The sequence below is a fragment of the Sitophilus oryzae genome, unplaced genomic scaffold, assembly GCF_002938485.1.
Source record: "Sitophilus oryzae breed Bouriz unplaced genomic scaffold, Soryzae_2.0 scaffold_1508_pilon_pilon, whole genome shotgun sequence".
Taxonomy (NCBI): domain Eukaryota; kingdom Metazoa; phylum Arthropoda; class Insecta; order Coleoptera; family Curculionidae; genus Sitophilus; species Sitophilus oryzae.
In genome coordinates this window covers 918160-936209 of record NW_022146179.1, presented here as the reverse complement: position 1 = coordinate 936209, position 18050 = coordinate 918160, and the positions used below count along the sequence as shown (strand labels likewise).

General features: G+C 34.9%; 4 protein-coding genes across 6 annotated transcripts; all 4 read right to left on the bottom strand.

The window, feature by feature from the left end:
- Positions 1–43: 43 nt before the first annotated feature.
- LOC115878365 (testis-expressed protein 9) lies at positions 44–10203 on the bottom strand. Of its 2 annotated transcripts, none has more exons than XM_030894837.1 (6): positions 9984–10203; positions 9672–9929; positions 7811–7924; positions 508–702; positions 196–330; positions 44–145 (listed from the first exon to the last, which is right to left on the bottom strand). In XM_030894837.1, the coding sequence occupies exons 1-6, from the start codon at positions 10083–10085 to the stop codon at positions 62–64; spliced, it is 888 nt and encodes a 295-aa protein (XP_030750697.1). In that variant the 5' UTR covers positions 10086–10203; the 3' UTR covers positions 44–61. The 2 variants fall into 2 exon arrangements, with proteins under 2 accessions (XP_030750697.1, XP_030750698.1); XM_030894838.1 differs by having other exon boundaries at positions 44–139.
- Positions 10204–10442: 239 nt separating this feature from the next.
- LOC115878362 lies at positions 10443–11421 on the bottom strand. 2 transcript variants are annotated; one of them, XR_004049508.1, is made up of 3 exons: positions 11303–11421; positions 10889–11234; positions 10443–10828 (listed from the first exon to the last, which is right to left on the bottom strand). XR_004049508.1 is itself a non-coding variant. In XM_030894832.1 (2 exons), the coding sequence occupies exons 1-2, from the start codon at positions 11138–11140 to the stop codon at positions 10577–10579; spliced, it is 504 nt and encodes a 167-aa protein (XP_030750692.1). In that variant the 5' UTR covers positions 11141–11411; the 3' UTR covers positions 10443–10576. The 2 variants fall into 2 exon arrangements, 1 of the variants encoding a protein (XP_030750692.1); XM_030894832.1 differs by having other exon boundaries at positions 10889–11411.
- Positions 11422–13810: 2389 nt separating this feature from the next.
- LOC115878360 lies at positions 13811–15231 on the bottom strand. Its single transcript, XM_030894830.1, has 6 exons — positions 14999–15231; positions 14738–14917; positions 14572–14685; positions 14340–14519; positions 14160–14281; positions 13811–14105 (listed from the first exon to the last, which is right to left on the bottom strand). Exons 1-6 carry the CDS (start codon positions 15140–15142, stop codon positions 13862–13864), a joined length of 984 nt encoding a protein of 327 aa, XP_030750690.1. The 5' UTR covers positions 15143–15231; the 3' UTR covers positions 13811–13861.
- Positions 15232–15263: 32 nt separating this feature from the next.
- On the bottom strand, positions 15264–16583 carry LOC115878361 (AN1-type zinc finger protein 1-like). The gene is made up of 3 exons (XM_030894831.1): positions 15959–16583; positions 15767–15908; positions 15264–15712 (listed from the first exon to the last, which is right to left on the bottom strand). The coding sequence occupies exons 1-3, from the start codon at positions 16195–16197 to the stop codon at positions 15299–15301; spliced, it is 795 nt and encodes a 264-aa protein (XP_030750691.1). The 5' UTR covers positions 16198–16583; the 3' UTR covers positions 15264–15298.
- Positions 16584–18050: the final 1467 nt, after the last annotated feature.

Here is an 18050-nt window from a genome sequence, read left to right as displayed (position 1 = left end):
ATGTTATTTTTTTTAATATTTTTTCAATAAAAGATTTAAAAAATATGTTTTATTTTGTTTATTATTCAAACTTCCATTCTAAGAGTTTGAGGTACTCTGTTTCTAACATTTTGCCCACTTTTACTGACTCTAAACATATCTGAAACTATAATATTATAATATTTGAAAACAGAATTGAAATGTTTTTTAGAATACCTTTTGTTTCTTCAATACATCGATTAATTTCATCTGCTTTTTAAATCCATTCAGTAATTCCATTTTTTGTTTTTCAATTTGTTTTAATGCACTGTTTAGTTCATTGATCTGTTTTCTGTAGCTTTCTTTTAATTCCTGAAAAATAATAAATACTTTTTTTATAAATATAGTTTAAAATTCTGTATCCATAGTCTGACCAGTAAAAGAATGTTATTTCAACAGACTAGAACATAAATATACTGAAAAGGGAAGGCAACAGCTACAAAGGTCATGTTTTGCTGAACAGACTATACACTGATGTCATTGTCATACTTTTTCATCTTCCTTAGCTGATTTTAAAGCAATTTTTAATCTGTCATTCTCTTCATTTGTTCTGACAAGTCTCACTTCACAATTGCTGAGACTCAGGCTGGCACTTTTTAGTTGTTTCTTTAATTGTTCTAGATCTTTTTTCAGTGAGTTCATTTCGCTATCTTTCGTTTGCAATATAGTGTTCAGGCTGGTTAACTAAAATAATTTTTATACGTTTTGGTGAAAAAAAAACATTAAAAAGAGGAAATGACATTTTCCAAACATAAATTTCCCTTGTTCCTGCCTATATTTCGACTTCTACAGAAAGTAAAAAAATACCACGAAGGTCTAACTGACAACGGCATTTTGAAATAAGCAGTTTACAAATATTTTTCATCCCTGGTTAGTCCACAATATTAAGAATATTTTATTACATATTGAAAATATTTCATTTCAATATGTTCATTTAAACATTTTTATTCCTAACTTGCGGGCAAAAACTAGTTTGAAATACAAAGGCGCATTCTCACGACTCGCGTACTTGACAAACATTTGTAATTGGTATTCAGGGTATTAAAGGTGGGCAAAGATTGAACGAGTATTAAAAATGAATCGGATCCATAAGTTTTGAACGATGAGATGAGCTGTAAAAAAGAATCGTGAGAGTTGAATCGGATCACAGTGCGATTGTTGGTTAAAAAAGTCCTGAGAATCGATTCATTGCTTATAATACGGTTCGTTCAATATTGAATCGTGGCCAGCACGGATCCATAAAATTTGAACGATGAGCCGTAAAAAAAGAATCGTGAGAATTGAATCGGATCACAATGTGATCGTTGGTTCAAAGAGTCGTGGGAACAATAATACGGTTCGTTCAATTGAATTGTCGCCAACACGGATCCATAAGATTTGAATGATGAGCCGTAAAAAGACTCGTGATTCAATTCTCACGATACTTTTTTCTCTAAGGTATTTAATTTTCACGTTAATATTTTTGTTAAAATAATATTACCGACAATAAACTAGTTATGGGATAACTCGAGCGAAAATTCGCTCGAGTACTCGATTATTGAAATAACCGACATCGCTCGATTATGAACGAGCTATGCAAGTGACGAGTACCAAGCGATGAACGCAAGCGATCCTAGAATGAAATAAATTGAAATCCGATTTTAATGTGACCTACTCGATAAAAAGCCGAGCAAATTTTCTACATACTCGTACATTGCAGGTAGCAAATTTATACTTTTTATTTTTTTAGATAAAAAAATGAGATTTGGTATGTTAGTATATGACATAAATTAGGATTGATTGACGTATTCAATTGTTTTCTGTCACTTCTTGTTTCACCGGAAATGACTACAATTTTTGATTTTTAAATGGCACCCTAGGTATTTTTTTTTACTTTATTCGATAGAAAATGACAATAGAATGACGTATCATATGTCAACTTTTGACATATTCGCTTAAAAACAAATTGTATTTTAAATTTCAATCTAGAGTGCCATGGCTGTGTTAAAAACACTAATTTTTAATCAAGGAGCCTTGGAAAAATAGATTTGATCGTCTAGTGTTTTTAGTGTCTTGCCCTGGCCGGTTAAAAGATGCCCAAATCGTATTTTTGATCATATCTCAATTTTTTTCAAATGGAACGAGGGTGGATCATTAGCATATTTCGAAAAAGAATTTTTTTACAAATAATTTGATACCACACACTTGGTAGTTCGAGTCAAATTGTCGTTATGAACCGCATGTTACAATTTCAAATAAACCATATGCGAAAATGTGATGTCATTCTATTCAGAGTGTCATTTTCTACCGAATAAAGTAAAAAAATACCGAGGGTGCGATTTAAAAATCAAAAGTTGCAGTCATTTCCGGTGAAACCGGAAGTGACAGAAAACAATTGAATATGTCAGTCAATCCTAATTTGTATCATATACATACTATAATAAAAAAGTTATAGGGGTGATCCACTTTTGAGACGCACCCGGTATATTTATCCGTTGCGTACCTGAGAGACAAAATTTTACGATCTACATCGACAATGCTTCGAAATAAACTAAATCAGGCGATCAAGCGAATCGCTCGCCGCTTACTACTTGCCGTTCATTACCAAAAGAATATGTGCCCTGCGCACGCAGCTTACTGCTTGGCACTTGGGGTTGAGTACTTACAACATGCGACGGACAAAAAACCGTATTGTTACGGATTCCGTGGGTCCACTAATTTAAACTCGCGATAAAATACTTAACGAATTTATTTTCTCACTTTATACACAATTACTAACTTATAACACACAACAAACTAACTATTTATAAGATTCCTTCACCAAATTGTCCGATTTTCAATTTTCACGCGGTATATTCAAATTTCAAAAACTGTCTCAGTTGTCGATGGCTCCGGCTTATATACTCTATTGACTGCTTCTCGAAATTTCCGGAAAGCGTACTTCTTCATACCAGACAATTCTATTGTCTGATTCCCTTACTTCTCGACTTGACTAAAAGATGGCGCCTGAAAAGTCTTTTTAATTTCTGGCGGATACGTTGCGGTTGTGCAGGCAACCAGTAATACATTTTTAATTTCTGGCGGATAGACCATTTTTCTTGACATTGCCCCCTCTCAAATTTGATCGTCCCGATCAAGGTTTCCTGTCTGGTATCTCTTCAATCGATCCAGATGAACTACTTTCATCTTACTTCTAGGGCTGCGATGAATCCGGTACACAACATCATTTATCCTCTTGATGACTGTATAAGGACCTTCCCATGCTGGAGTTAACTTTGGGGACCTTCCTTTCTTGCGCTGTGGGTTATACAACCATACCCTATCGTCCTGTTGAAATCCCGTAGAATTAGCTCTGAGGTCGTAATGAGCTTTCATCCGGTCACTGGCTAGCGCAATCTTACTTCTAACGGCCTTATGAATGTCCAATAATCTTTCCTTCCTAGCGATTCTTTCGAACGACAGTCCAACGCTATCCTGTTCCATTTCTTCCCCAGATCGAGTACTTGGTCTTTGTCTAGCTGCGCAAATCTTACAACGTTGACACCATTTCTTAACATCTTCGCAATAATCCACCCAGTAAAAACGGTCTCTCAGCTTACTCAAGGTCTTGTTTACTCCAAGATGGGCTCCAGTTTTACCACCGTGAATTTCTTCCAATACCTGGGTGACTTTCTTCCTTGGTACCAGTAACTGAGTTGTTACTGTCCTGCCATCCGCACTTTCCCACGTGCGCTTTATCAATCCATTCTCAATCACCAGTGAATTCCACTGAGCCCAGAGAGCTTTGAAAACGAGCCCTCTGTCCGCAATATCCTGCCACGGTGGTCTCTCGCCGTTACCTTCCTTGAGCCGTAGTATTGCTCCGATGGCTGGATCTTCCATTTGATCTTTCCTCAACTGTATCGTCGTCCATTGTTCGTCAGTTCTCAGTTTAAAATTCCTTACTCTGATAGTGCTTGCGCGATGTTTCATTTTCTTGCCCAAAGTAGCTCGTCGTCGATCTGGCTCGTTGTCGATAATTTGTACCCGTCCTACACGGCACCCAGCGGTTTTCTCTAGTTTCCCGAACACAGTCTTCTTGGTATCACCAGGTATCATCACAATTTTCGATGATCTTTCTTCCATATTTCCTGGTCTCTTCTCTTTAGATACAGAAAATTCCTCGTTTCCGATTTTCAGGATGTTTCTATGGTGATCAAACGAAAAACCATGTTGACTGATCACATCCATACCCATGATAAAATCATCTTCAATGTCTGCCACTAAAACGCTATGCCGAAACTTCAAATTCCCTAACTCCAATTCCATGAAAGCCTCTCCCCGTACAACGGCCATTTCCCCCGTAACTGTACGTAAATACACTCTTCTTCTAAGAGGCATCATCTTCAATCCTTGCACCGAGTTAGTCCGCACCAACGATACCATAGCGCCTGTGTCCACAGTCATTCGAATTCTTCTACCATTGACCTTCCCGTTGATCACCAAACTGTCAGCGGTTTTCCTAGACTCCTAACGGAAAACATCCTAGGGGGCTCCGTTTTTCTTCAGCCAATACTCGCTCATTAGTGTTGATTTCCTGGTGCCTATGTTCTCTCGATGGTAAACGGAATCGCATTTGGACGCGGCAATCCCGTTTGATGTGGCCATTCCTGCCACATCTATAGCAACTTATGTCCTGGGATCTTCCGATGTGCCGATGTTCTCTGGATGGTGAATGGAATCGCATTTGGATGCGACAATCTCGTTTGATGTGGCCATTCCTGCCGCATCCATAGCACCTCATATCCTGGAATCTTCTTTGGTTCTCTGTCTGGGTGTTGTTGACTCTCTTGTTCACTAGTAATTCACATAGTTTATCGAATTTTCTACACATCTCCTCCAAACTTCTGTGGGTACTCTCGGGCTGTTCCTCTACCGTTACCGATCTTATCTTCGGTCTAGGGATGGCGCTAAAAGCAGCTTCGATTTCCAGCGCCCTGACCAGTGCTTCGCTGCTGGTGGAAAATCGGGATATTTGCAGCGCCCTCTGTAATTCGTTGTCCCACAGTCCGCTGATAAAGCACTGAGCAGCGAGTTCCTCCCTAAATCCTTCCGGTGCTTCTGGATATGCCAGGTGTACCAGCCGACGTAAGTCTGCTTCGAATTCCTGAAGACTCTCTCCGGACCTCTGCAGGCGTGTCTTGATCTGTGCCTGGTAAAGTTGACGTCGATGTTGATCGCCATATCTTCTGTCCAATGCAGCAACCAAGGTTTCGTATTCCTGCTGTTGGGCTGCAGGAATAGTTTGCAGCAGTTCCAGGGCAGGGCCGCGCAGCGCGATGACAAGTGCCGCTGCTTTCTCCTGGTCAGTCCATCCGTTGGCAGCGGCGGCTGCCTCAAACTGACGGTGGTACATTGTCCATGTCGTTTGTCCATCGTAGGTCGGGGCCTTAAGGTTCGCTGTTCCAAAGACGCCAGGTGTCCTTGCATGTGCCTTGGTCTTCTGTATGTCCATCTCTAATTTTTCCATTTTCTGTTGAAGGCGCTCCTCCAGATCTTCTACGACTTCTTGGAAGTGGGCCTCTTGTCTTCGTTCCGAATTTTCGAGACTTTTCTGCATGCGGTCTTGATCTTCAATTTTGTCCTTCTGGCGACGTACTTCTAAATCTTCAACAATTTTCTCCAACCGTTCTTGTCTAATTTCTTGATTTTCTAGAATTTTCTGAACACGGTCCTGTTCTTCTTGTCTTTCTCTATGACGTCGCTCCTCCAAACGAATTTCCAAATTTCCTATTATTTTCTCAAGCCGGTCCTGTTCTTCTTGTTTTTCTTTCTTTTGACGCGCTTCTAAACCTTCTAACATTTTTTCTTGATTTTCCCTAAGTATTTTCTGTAGGCGGTCTTGTTCCTCTTCTTTCTCTTTTTCTAGTCGGGCTCGCTCTTCTTCTCGTTCTTTACGTAGTCTTTCTTGTTCTTCTGCCTTCTCTCTTCTCATATTCTCCATAAAATCGCCCAATAATTTGCTTACTTCCTCCATTTTCTTCGCTTGCTCCCTTGTACCAACCATAAAAATACTCCAATTCGGTCTAAAAATCTTCCAATCCACTTAATTTCTTCTTAAAATCCTCTTGAATCGCACTTCCGACACCAATTGTTACGGATTCCGTGGGTCCACTAATTTAAACTCGCGATAAAATACTTAACGAATTTATTTTCTCACTTTATACACAATTACTAACTTATAACACACAACAAACTAACTATTTATAAGATTCCTTCACCAAATTGTCCGATTTTCAATTTTCACGCGGTATATTCAAATTTCAAAACTGTCTCAGTTGTCGATGGCTCCGGCTTATATACTCTATTGACTGCTTCTCGAAATTTCCCCAATTCTCGGAAAGCGTACTTCTTCATACCAGACAATTCTATTGTCTGATTCCCTTACTTCTCGACTTGACTAAAAGATGGCGCCTGAAAAAGTCTTTTAATTTCTGGCGGATACGTTGCGGTTGTGCAGGCAACCAGTAATACATTTTTAATTTCTGGCGGATAGACCATTTTTCTTGACAGTATTTTTAAATACGAGCGATATTTCGCTCGAATGATCACTCGGTTATTGCAATCGCTTGATACTCGAGTACTCGATTATTGAAATTAATCGGTTTTTCCCATCACTACTATAAACCATTAATGTCGGACTCAAAGACGAAATCGGGTTTTTATGCAACTCCAAATAAATATTGTTGGCCTCTGCTCAATATGATAAGAAAACGGCGTTAGCGATAGTTATAACAGAGTAAGTGGATCGCGTTATAACATGAAGATCGCTGTCATTTTATATGAAAAATTATATGGGGAATGTCATCGATGTTCATTTCCAAGCCAACTGGACGCCATTTTTTTATTTTCGATCATGCGGTATTATATACTATTTATTATGATTATTAAATCGGAATTAAAATATGGCTCTAAATATATTAAATTGGTATTAAGAAGTCTTAGTATATATGAATAATCGAATTCATATATATATATACATATACTAAAATTATCAATCCAGATAATTTAATATTAATTCGTAAAATAATCAATCCAATTACGCCAGTGTCAGAGAGTGTTGAAAAACAAATGAAAGAACTGTATATTTCTTTTTCTGGTCCTTTAAGTAATTGTCCAGCCGAATTATCACCGGTAGTGCCAGTTACGATTCTTGTTTTTATGAAACGTAAATTGTGCATGTTGTTCGTTCAAATGAACGAATCGTAGGGGTCTATTCAATTGAATCGTGTGATTCGATTCACTAAAAAGAATTGTAATGCCCGTCACTACAGGGTATACACACGGTGCGTCGGGCATCTTTACAGAATTTCTAAGTTATTTATTTGTAGGAACTACGCCGCACGCCCGCCAGACCCTGTAGGCCAATAAAAAATACTTGCCAAGTAGGTACACGAGTCGTGAGAACGCGCCATAAAATAAATTTCTATACAAACCCCAGAATCACTATAGCAATATATTTTTATTCTTAATCTAAGACAATATCCATGTGTGCGTGAGTAAGTAGTTTAATTTAATAATGTTATCACCAATGATTCACCTTTTAATGCAATGATTTTGTTATGTCTATAGAAAGGAACAGCGCGAATAAACATACCATAGGATCATAAAAAAATACGTTAATTTGGCTTGGAAATATCGCTTGAATCGCTGCTGTTTTATCTGTAATATATGGGGAAAATCATTGATCGACCATTTCCAAGCTAACTTGACGTTTTTTCATTATACGCTTATGCTTACGGTTTTTGTTTTCATTTTGATAAACTTTACATACCTGGCTCTCTAGCTTACCAACTGTATTTTTTGCTCCATTATATGCTAAAAACCATTTTTCTTTTTCCTCTCTGAATTGTTGATTTTCCTTTTGACATTTTCTGATTTCATCATTCTATAAAGAAATTTCTGTGGATATTATGTGCGACATAAGCGCCGTCGCCGGGGCCGGGGGACCAAGGTGTCAAATGTGAGAGTAAGACAATTGAAAACTATCAAAGCCAGTAAGGCAAAACTTCCATGGCACTGCGGACAGCATTAAATATCTTAACATATATTTCATTATGTTAAATACATCAGAAATTTTGAAGCGGTGTTCCTAGAGTTCCTATAGAATGTTGGCCGTGGCCGAATCATTGAGCTGAATTTTGATTTTGATTGATTTGAACAGTTTCAATGTTTAAGACTGAGTAATCTGATGCATGTCTGATGAGTAGAGAAGACTTTGAAAATATAATTAATAAGTCTTTTATAAAAAAAAGATTTAAGTCCTTAAAAAGATTTAAGTCTTTTTATAAAAGGTATAAGTCAGATTTTTATATATTTTTATGATATATTTTTAACAGCAGCAAAGCAGCATTCTTTTTTAAACTGCAATCGGCAAAATAAAAAAACAATGTCCAATACCACTAGCAAATAAAACGTTAGTTTTTCGGAACCGGTTTTGATTATTTGTCCGATTTGTCGTATTACGCGTGTGTAGTGAATCTGTTCCTGTTGTCTTCAAATGAATCCCCGACTCCGTAATGTAGCCCGCAATACGAATGAAAGAAATAATTGATCTCGAATATATTGAAGAGTGCCTTAAAATCCTCCAGCCCTTATATCTTATGCCGTCTATACCTATATTACATAGTGATCAAAACACATCACCCGTTTTTAATAGACATGTATTCGATGACATCTAAACCTGTAATGGATACATAAAAAGTACTACAAAATCGGTCAAATTTTATAAAAAAACATGTTTTTGTGTTTGCAGTTGTTCTGAAAATTAGCCGTTTTATTTTATGTGGTTTTAGCAGTTTTAGTCTCATCTGTACCATCTCAATAAGTTAATATGATAGTAAGAAAATCGCTAATTGGTAAGCAACAAAATTAATATTAACATTTAAAAAAAGGTAATTAAATTGAATTGTTGTCTTGACTTGAGGGTAATTATATTGATTTAAGTCATTTTACTGACTTAACTTGCAGATCATCATGATTTAAGTCAAAAGTATAAGTATAGAGTTATGTCATAAAAACAACTTAAATAACGTTATATTGATTTAAGTCTTTATAAAAATGACTTGACGGCCTACTTGAATAAAATGATTTAAGCACGGATGTATATATATATATATATAATATACCCCATCCGTGGATTTAAGTCAAAGACTTCAGACTTAAATCATTTGAACTTTATGTTGAATTTTACTTAAGACTTAAATCATTCTGATTTTAGAAATGACTCAAGACTTAAGTCTTTTTAAAACTGACTTGTTGCAGCTCTGGGATTCTGATTGGTACAACAAGGGTACAACAGTTTTCTAGAGCATTAGTGGTGTAACACGAATATCAACAGATTTTTGGCAGTAGGTGATTCGTAAATTTATAGAACCTGTTTATTTTTGATCAGTCCAACGACACGTCCACACCTAAGGTTTGCCTAAGGTCCACACTACGGCTACCACTTAAAATGTGGAAATAAACTTTAGATTAAGAACATTAAGAATGAAATAACACAGCGAACCTTGATGTTCACCGATTCGCGGCAGGTCTTGCAAAAATAGCATATGGAAGCTAAACGAAGACCTGAAATTTGTCTTGAAACACTGGGGGCATAAGATTTTGGTATAGAAATATCTACCTATACCTACCTTGTGCTCTAGATCACTTTGTAATCTTTCTTTTTCGGGTATAATTGATTTTAGTTTTGCTCTGTATACTCTACATAGTCCATTACTGTAATTATTAGAATTTTCTGATGTTTTCTGTTCATCGAAAATAAAATCATTTGTAAAAATATCCTCGTGATCTTTAGACGATTTTGCTGGGACCTTATAGTGAGCTTTTTTCACGTTGCTTAGTTCTACTTGAGTCTTTAAGCTATCTCTTATCATATTATCTTGTATTTTCTAAAATAATAGTAAAGATAAGTATTGATTTGATTAAAAATAACCAAATACTACCATAACATCATTAACTTTTTGTAGTAATTGTTTAGTCTGTTCTTCGATTTTTTCATTCTCCTTGTAATATTCATCTTCTTTCATCAACAAACCTGATTCCATTTTAAAATAAAAACACTCCTTAGGATCAGCAGGGAGTATAAATTAAGTCAATAAGTCCTTATCTCTTTTAGGATAAAATCACAATATGATAAAATCTTAAAACCAAGATAAAACCTGATAAAACAAATCATTGTTGTCATAGATACTGTACAACAAAGCTGTATAATACAATACATATTTTTTAATTGTAAGCCATGAAGCAGCTTAGTTTCTATGGCAATGGTAAAGGAACAAATATTGATTTTAAGTATAGTTCGTCTATCAAGAGAAAAACTAACTTTTCAATAGAGAACATTAGAAAAAAAACTGTCGCCTTGATATTTTTTTTGGATGGACAAGAGTCTAATAAAATACAAGTTGACTATATAAAAATATTTATTTTGTTAATATTGATATACAATGTTCTAAAAACTAAAATAATCAACTTTGGTAAACAATTTGGAAAATTATAAAATGTATATAATATGATCAAGAATTATTCACCTAATCAGTCATAATATAGAAAGCGTTTTGAAAAATACAACATATTCAATAAAATATTCTAAAGAATTTGCAGGGTTTATGTACTCTGCAGATGGGTTGTCAGTTACCACTTGCACAACTAACAACACATGTGATGAAGACGGGGACATACCAACGGATTTGCGAAATTGGACTTGAGGAAGTCCACATCTTCGATGGTCTATATTATATTTTATAGCATTTCCATAATATAGTTTATTTATTTTTATAAATCTTCTTACCTTAAAAAATGAATACTATTAACTACAATATATACCACAATATTGTAATATCATACTTACCCTATAATACTGTGTATGAGGATTACTTGTTACTAACAGTTGTTCTCGAATTAACAATTGACCCAAGTCATGAATATTTTGAATTCTGATAATTTTTTGAACAGAGAAGTGGGTGCTGTAGACGGCTTTGGTGATTTCGGAAAAAATGTTCTTAAATTCGTCACTACTTGATGATATGTTTTCTTCTCTATTTTGCAATGTCTTGTCCCAGTACGAGGGAGCATATTTTAAGATTTCTTGATTTAAGCTCATTGTACTTAATCACACCTCAGTAAAAGATATCTAACTTTTATAAAGCTCACAGGAACGAGGCAACGAGACTTTATTCGCTTAACCAAAGGCTTAACTACGACAAAATTACTCTGTTATCATAGACAAAGATACTACTTTCTTATAGTTTCCTATGTCTATTACCTTTGTCAATCTTTGTATGAAACATGAAATAAATGGGCCAAATATATTTATGCACAAAATATGACAGATATCCAGAGACTTCCCCGCCATACTAATCGAACATAGGTACCAACCATAACATAAAATAAGTTTCTCGAGGTGCCAATAACATGGTGCCAACTAGGGTTGTTAGTTAGATGTCAGATAGAGAATTATCGTCATAACCGTTAAGAATTATCGTTTAATGGACAAAAGTAAGGTTTAAAAACAACCCAAAAGCTGATTATATTGAATTCACTTTATTAGCATATATGTTTCCGAATTATTTCCGGTATTATAACTAGGTATTAAAAACGTTCTAACAAAATAAGCCAAATAACAATTAAACTTTGAAATAAACCTTAAAAATAAACGTCTTTAGTTTAGCTCAGAGGGCTCAGAGATATATGGTAGGTTATACAGCCAAATAAAATAAAATAAGAATAAAATAAAATAAAATAAGAAAGTTGGTTGTATGGGATACCGTACATGCGTTCATACAGCCAAATAAAATAAGAAGTCTTTATAGGTTTAGCTACAAACTACCTTAAGTGAAAATTATGAAATTAAAGGACAACAACAACAAACGGCAACATTGTCGAGTGCCAGAGTAGACTAGTGGGACTTAGGCAGGGCGCCCACCAAAGTAACGTGGTTTATAACATGGTGTATGATCTAGCAAGTGGCATGCATCTGGCATGCTACATCAAACTGAACCAACGTAAACAAATAAACAGGAACCCACCAAAGTGACAAAGCGAGCAACGCGCATATGTCGTGACACGTGGCATGTCATGCGACTGCATTAAAAATAGAACATGTTCTAATACTTGTCACGTCAGAAGGCCGCAAAGTTGGTTTCATCCTATAGAAAGACTGAAATTTGTCTGGAAGTTTGCCCTGCCTTAGGCAGGGCGCCCACCAAAGTGTCGTGGTGCGTAGCATATGATATGGCGCGTGCAGCATGACCACGATGTAAGTAGCGTGGCTCAGTAGACGCGCACTTAAATGGCAAAAGTTAGCAGAAGCAAACCAGCAGTTGGCATTTGATACATTTGTATAGTTCCTCGCCATTATGAGAAAATAATGTCGTCCTCAGATGAAAATGCCTTAGCCATAGTAAATTTAATTAATATTAATAAAAAACGGACTAAACGTAAGCATTGTGGTAGTGTGGCAGTCATATAGCGGATTTAATGTATTTAAAGGATTGCATCAATATCCGGACAAATTTCAGTCTTACTATAGTATGAAACCAACTTTGCAGCCTTGTGACGTGACAAGGATTAGAACATGTTCTATTTTTAATGCATTCGCATGACATGCCACGTGTCACGACATGCGCGTTGCTCGCTTTGTCACTTTGGTGGGTTCCTGTTTATTTGTTTACGTTGGTTCAGTTTGATTGTTTGATGTAGCATGCCAGATGCATGCCACTTGCTAGATCATACGCCATGCTATAAACCACGTTACTTCGGTGGGCGCCCTACCTTAGGCAGGGCGCCCACCAAAGTGTCGTGATGCGTAGCATATATGATATGGCGCGTGCAGCATGACCACGATGTAAGTAGCGTGGCTCAGCAGAAGCAAAGTAAAAAACCAGCAGTTGGCATTTGATACATTTGTATAGTTTCTCGCCATTATGAGTAAATAATGTCGTCCTCAGATGAAAATGCCTTAGCCATAGTAAATTTAATTAACATTAATAAAAAACGGACTAAACGTAGGCATTGGATACAACCGTATTGGGAAATACAGGCAGTCATATAGCGGATTTAATGTATTTAAAAATTGCCTCAATATCCAGACAAATTTCAGTCTTTCTATATGATGAAACCAACATTGCAGCCTTCTGACGTGACAAGAATTAGAACATGTCCTATTTTTAATGCAGTCGCATGGGTTCAGTTTGATGTAGCATGCCAGATGCGTGCCACTTGCTAGATCATAAGCCATGTTATAAACCACGTTACTTCGGTGGGCGCACTGCCTTAGACTTAGACACTGTTTAGCACAGATAATAATTTGTTGTATGTGCTGCTATGTGTAACAGCAGATAAGAACAACCGTTGTTCGATTGTTCTTCTCTGGTAACAGGGTGTAATGATAGCAGAGATGATAATGAACTTTGAATATTTTTATCACACTGGTGACTTGTTCAGCTTTAATGTAAAAGCCGCGCCGCAACAATAAGAAAGAGACTCGATGAGCTCTAAATTATAATAATTATATTTTTGTCTTGCTACTATATGTTTTTAAATATAAAATATATAATGTTAAAATTTAAAATACCATTTCTATTTTTTTTTCTCAAATATTTAAAATAATTTAATAATAAAAATAAATTACTCAAGTAGACGCTCCATAATAATAAAAAATAGTTATGGTAAATTATTTATTAAGTTAGTTTCTGGACAAGAATTAATGCGTTCGTTACCCACGGTATATATTTTTTGTATTATAGGGTATATGGTATATAAAGGAAATGAAAAAGAAACAATTCTTAAAACGCTGGATATTATATTTAGTGTATGTTTATTTTTACACTGCAAGGCTGATAAACAATTTTTTTCCGATATTATTAATATCGATAACTGCTCTCACTGGATAGCTTGTTCCAATATGGCAATTCTCTGTACAATACATTGCTGGAGGACATAAATCTTGCCATTGGGAAGAATTGGATAAGGAATCAGTGAAATAAACACCATTTTCCTTTAAATATGGATAGAAATCTGATAGCGCTGGTTTAGGATAATTTGATTGATATTCAGACACCATGCCACTGTAATTAAATATTTGTAACAAAATTTATATAGCTATATGGTACAAAACATACAAATTAGGTACTCTTTTAGGTGCTGAGGATAAAAATCTATTGGGAAATACAATTTTAAAAATGCTTTTATCATACATATTTGTACGCCCATGAGATTTACCAGGTAATTCTCCAGGAAATCCCTACAACACAAATGTGATATAGTACGGAAGAAACAGCTTAGAATAAATAACAATATACTTTATGCTTTCCATTTGAGTTGTAATAAGTTATTATGTCTTCTTGAGCTTTTTTAAGTTGATCATTTGTACAAGGGACAAAATTGGACTTATTCTCAGTAAGATAAATATCTAAAAGTTTATAATATCCTTTTTCTGCAGGATTTATATTTGGCTGTATTGGTTGATAAGTCTCTGGAATCTAGATAGAATGATGTACATTCTGCATAATATGTATTTTAGTAATATTATACCTTGCATATATTATTCATGACTTTGTCTTCAGAATGCTGTATTTGATGAAACCTGTAGGTATCTTTCATTTCAGACAAAGTACTTGGTTTTATGGGAGGAGGCTTCATGAAAAGCTATAAGATAATTTGTTAATGGAAAAAAATAAATTTCTTTAGGGAATATTACTTTTTCTTGATTATTTCTAATATATTTTGCTCTTTCATTTAGCATAGGTCGTTCGTGGCTTTTTAGTATATCAGTTTCAACTGATTTTTTATTATACTCTTTGGAATAAATACTTTTATATTCATCACGAATTGTTACATCTCTGTCTAATAGTTCAGGTTTTATTTTGGCTTTTACTCGCTAAAAACTTATACTTTTTTAATTTAACAGTACAAATACGTTTAATCCTTGTAGTTTATATATTGTCTTTTTTGTACTTACACAATCAAAGTCTTGAGAAATTCCAGCTATAAAACGATGGTTTTTACCAGTAGAAGTCCTATAATCAGTGGATTTTAATGCCAAAAGTGGAGTACCATAATCTATATGAGAATAAGAATTTTGAGTACATATCAGTGGAGCCATATTTTTTTTTTATTTAAGCAAGAAAGATGAAGCATTAAACATATATGGATATTGATCAAACATGACAACCATATGACAAAGGAAAAATTAACTCTACCTTTTGCTATATAAAACACAAATATAATTAGGGTATTAATTTATTAAAATCTATAGTTTTTATAGATTCATACAGTGGTCATCAACATATGCAATAACTAAATTTTCTCCATTTACAATGCTATGCTCATTTAAAAGTTTATCTAGATTACAAGACATATTATTTGAAACTATAGTATTCCCTTCGTGTTTAAATAATCTTAATTTCTTCTCAGTACTCTTGTTGTTATTATTTTGAAGTTTACATTCTACAGTAATAGCATCAGTTACTCTACCCAAAGACCAAGTTTTTGATACAAATACTGCCAGAGATTTTGTGTAGTTTACACCATAATGAATATTAAAGTATACTCTATCAGTTGAAGGAATTGTTTTTTGTCCTACAGCTTTATTTTTTATCTTCATCAACTGAACTTGAGCAGCCATTTCCTTGTTCTTAGATTTTTTTCCTGCCCTAGACAAGTTTTCTGCAATCTATTTAAAATACATACAAATTTCTGTTACACATTAGAACCTGATAATATTTACCTGATTATCCACCACAGCTTTTGCTTCGTTAAATTTTCTAATTGGTTCACTAAACTTCTCTTTTTCTATTTCCAATTCTTCTTTCGATTTTTCTCTACATTCAGTCAAATGTCTGTGTTGAATACAGAAATGTTTTTTACATCTAAAAAGTTAACAAACTAAGGAAAAAATAATCACAAACACTCTCCTTACTTTTTACAAATTAAAGGAATAACGCTTCTTTCTTTACAATCCTCCTTGGAACATACCAAAACATTTTCAATTTTTTTCAACTGGTCTTCAGATAAACTCTTTGATGCCACACAAGTCTGAATATGAATATTTAAATGTTTGGGGCAAAATACATTGTTACACTGACATCGGAGGGGGAGAAAATCGAGCTGTTTACAATTTTCGTATGAGCATTGTTGTCCCACATCAGGTAGTTCCATTATAGTATTGAAAACAATCTCTATTTATTGGTGTTCACTGAGACTGCTTAACATGATATCAGTCCACTTTTGCTCTTGTTCTTTCAGAGTCAAATGAATGTCTCCTGAGTCAGCTTCTGGATCAGCTAGCTCATATACTGGCACTTCGATGTCGTCCTCAGGTAACTTGTCTGCACGCCAGGCATCATCCACCAAATCAGCAAAATGACCATTTACCGAAACATCTCCGTCTGACATTTGAACGATTAAATTACTGCTGATCGTGTAGAATAAGGAATGAAATGATTCAGCCACAGGATTCAGCGGATTCAGTGTGATTCTGCTCTAAATCTAAAATCACAAGTCACTCTAACAGGGTTGCCAGATGAAATTTGACGCGTGTCGCAGAACTCAAAAGTTTGAGATAGCCCTAAAGCCCCATAAAATAATAAATACAAGAAGAAGTGTCAAGTCAATGTTAAATTATGGAAACAGCGTGGCTGCCTGGGTAACTAATTTTCAGATATGGCGGCTGGGACATTTGACATGACATAGACATGACAATTTCAATTTTATGAAATTTATTTCCGTTTCCGGTTTTTAATGGCGGGCTGTTATTATTGTAGTACAAAAACTAATTATTTTGGTGTTTAAGTGACATAAACTACTACCAGATATATGGTCACTCTCGGTTTCGCATAAAAAATAGAAAAATTGAAAAATTACACGTTGTGTAAGTGATTTAACCTAAAAGTGCCCATACATTTTTTACTTATCGTGATTTTTGTGTGTGTTTTTTAAGACTCTAACAATTCATCAATAAAGCTTAAGTGGAGTGTGTTTTTGGTGCTATGCCTCATCTTTGTTGTGTTCCTGGTGGAAAGGATAGTTATACTAGGCAGCCTAAAGTGCCCGGAAGAGCAAGAAAAGTGGGTACGAGTTATAAATCAAGAGAATCCTATTGAAAATATCTTTAATAAATTTAAAAATAATATTCTCCCATGATGGTATTAATGAAAACTGGACTGGTCTGTCTGTTTATCGGTCTGTTTGATATATTTTTTTATCGGTATGTAACCAACAACTTTGATAAAAAAATAAATATTGTTTTTGGATTCTAGTTTTGAAGAAGTAAAAAAATAATTATTTTCAATAGTGGTCTCACATGTCTCAGAATGAGTAGTCGGCACGTAATCAAGAAAGTATGGACTAGATTTTTCGAGTACCTATTACAGGCAAGCATCTAAAAATTAATTTCGGATGATGAGGGGGTTCCAAAAATTTTAATAACCATTTCGGGGGAAGGGTGGTTTTGGGTGCCACATTTTTTTTCTCCTTCTATTTTTGGATTGGAGCAACTAAAAGGTTTTAAATTTAGCGTAATGTAATGAGTTTAAAAATAATTTGTTTAAATGCTTAAATTTTTAAAATCGGTTCATTATTTTAGTACATATCATAGTTTGAATTTACGTGTGGATATTTTAATAAGTTAAGCCGCCATCTTGAAATTTTAAACTGTCATATTTAGACTAAAACGTAATATTTTTAAACATATTGCCTTACTTCAAATCTCCATGTTGTTCCATTAAAAAGATAAAAAAGGAGTGGGGACATTGTATATTATCTAAGCCTCGATCTAAGCATTAATTCATTTAAAACCCACAAAATTTGTAGATTTGAGGTGGGGTGGGAGTGAAGGGTCTAGGACTCTTGGACCTCCTAACTATGTGCTTGATTACAGGCGATTCATGAGTATCAGATTTTATTAAAATCACACGAACTTAATCTAAATAAATCATAAAGACCTATAGTATCTATCTATTACTCAAAGTACCAGGGACATACTTACATTTAAAAATATTTTTTTTAAAGTT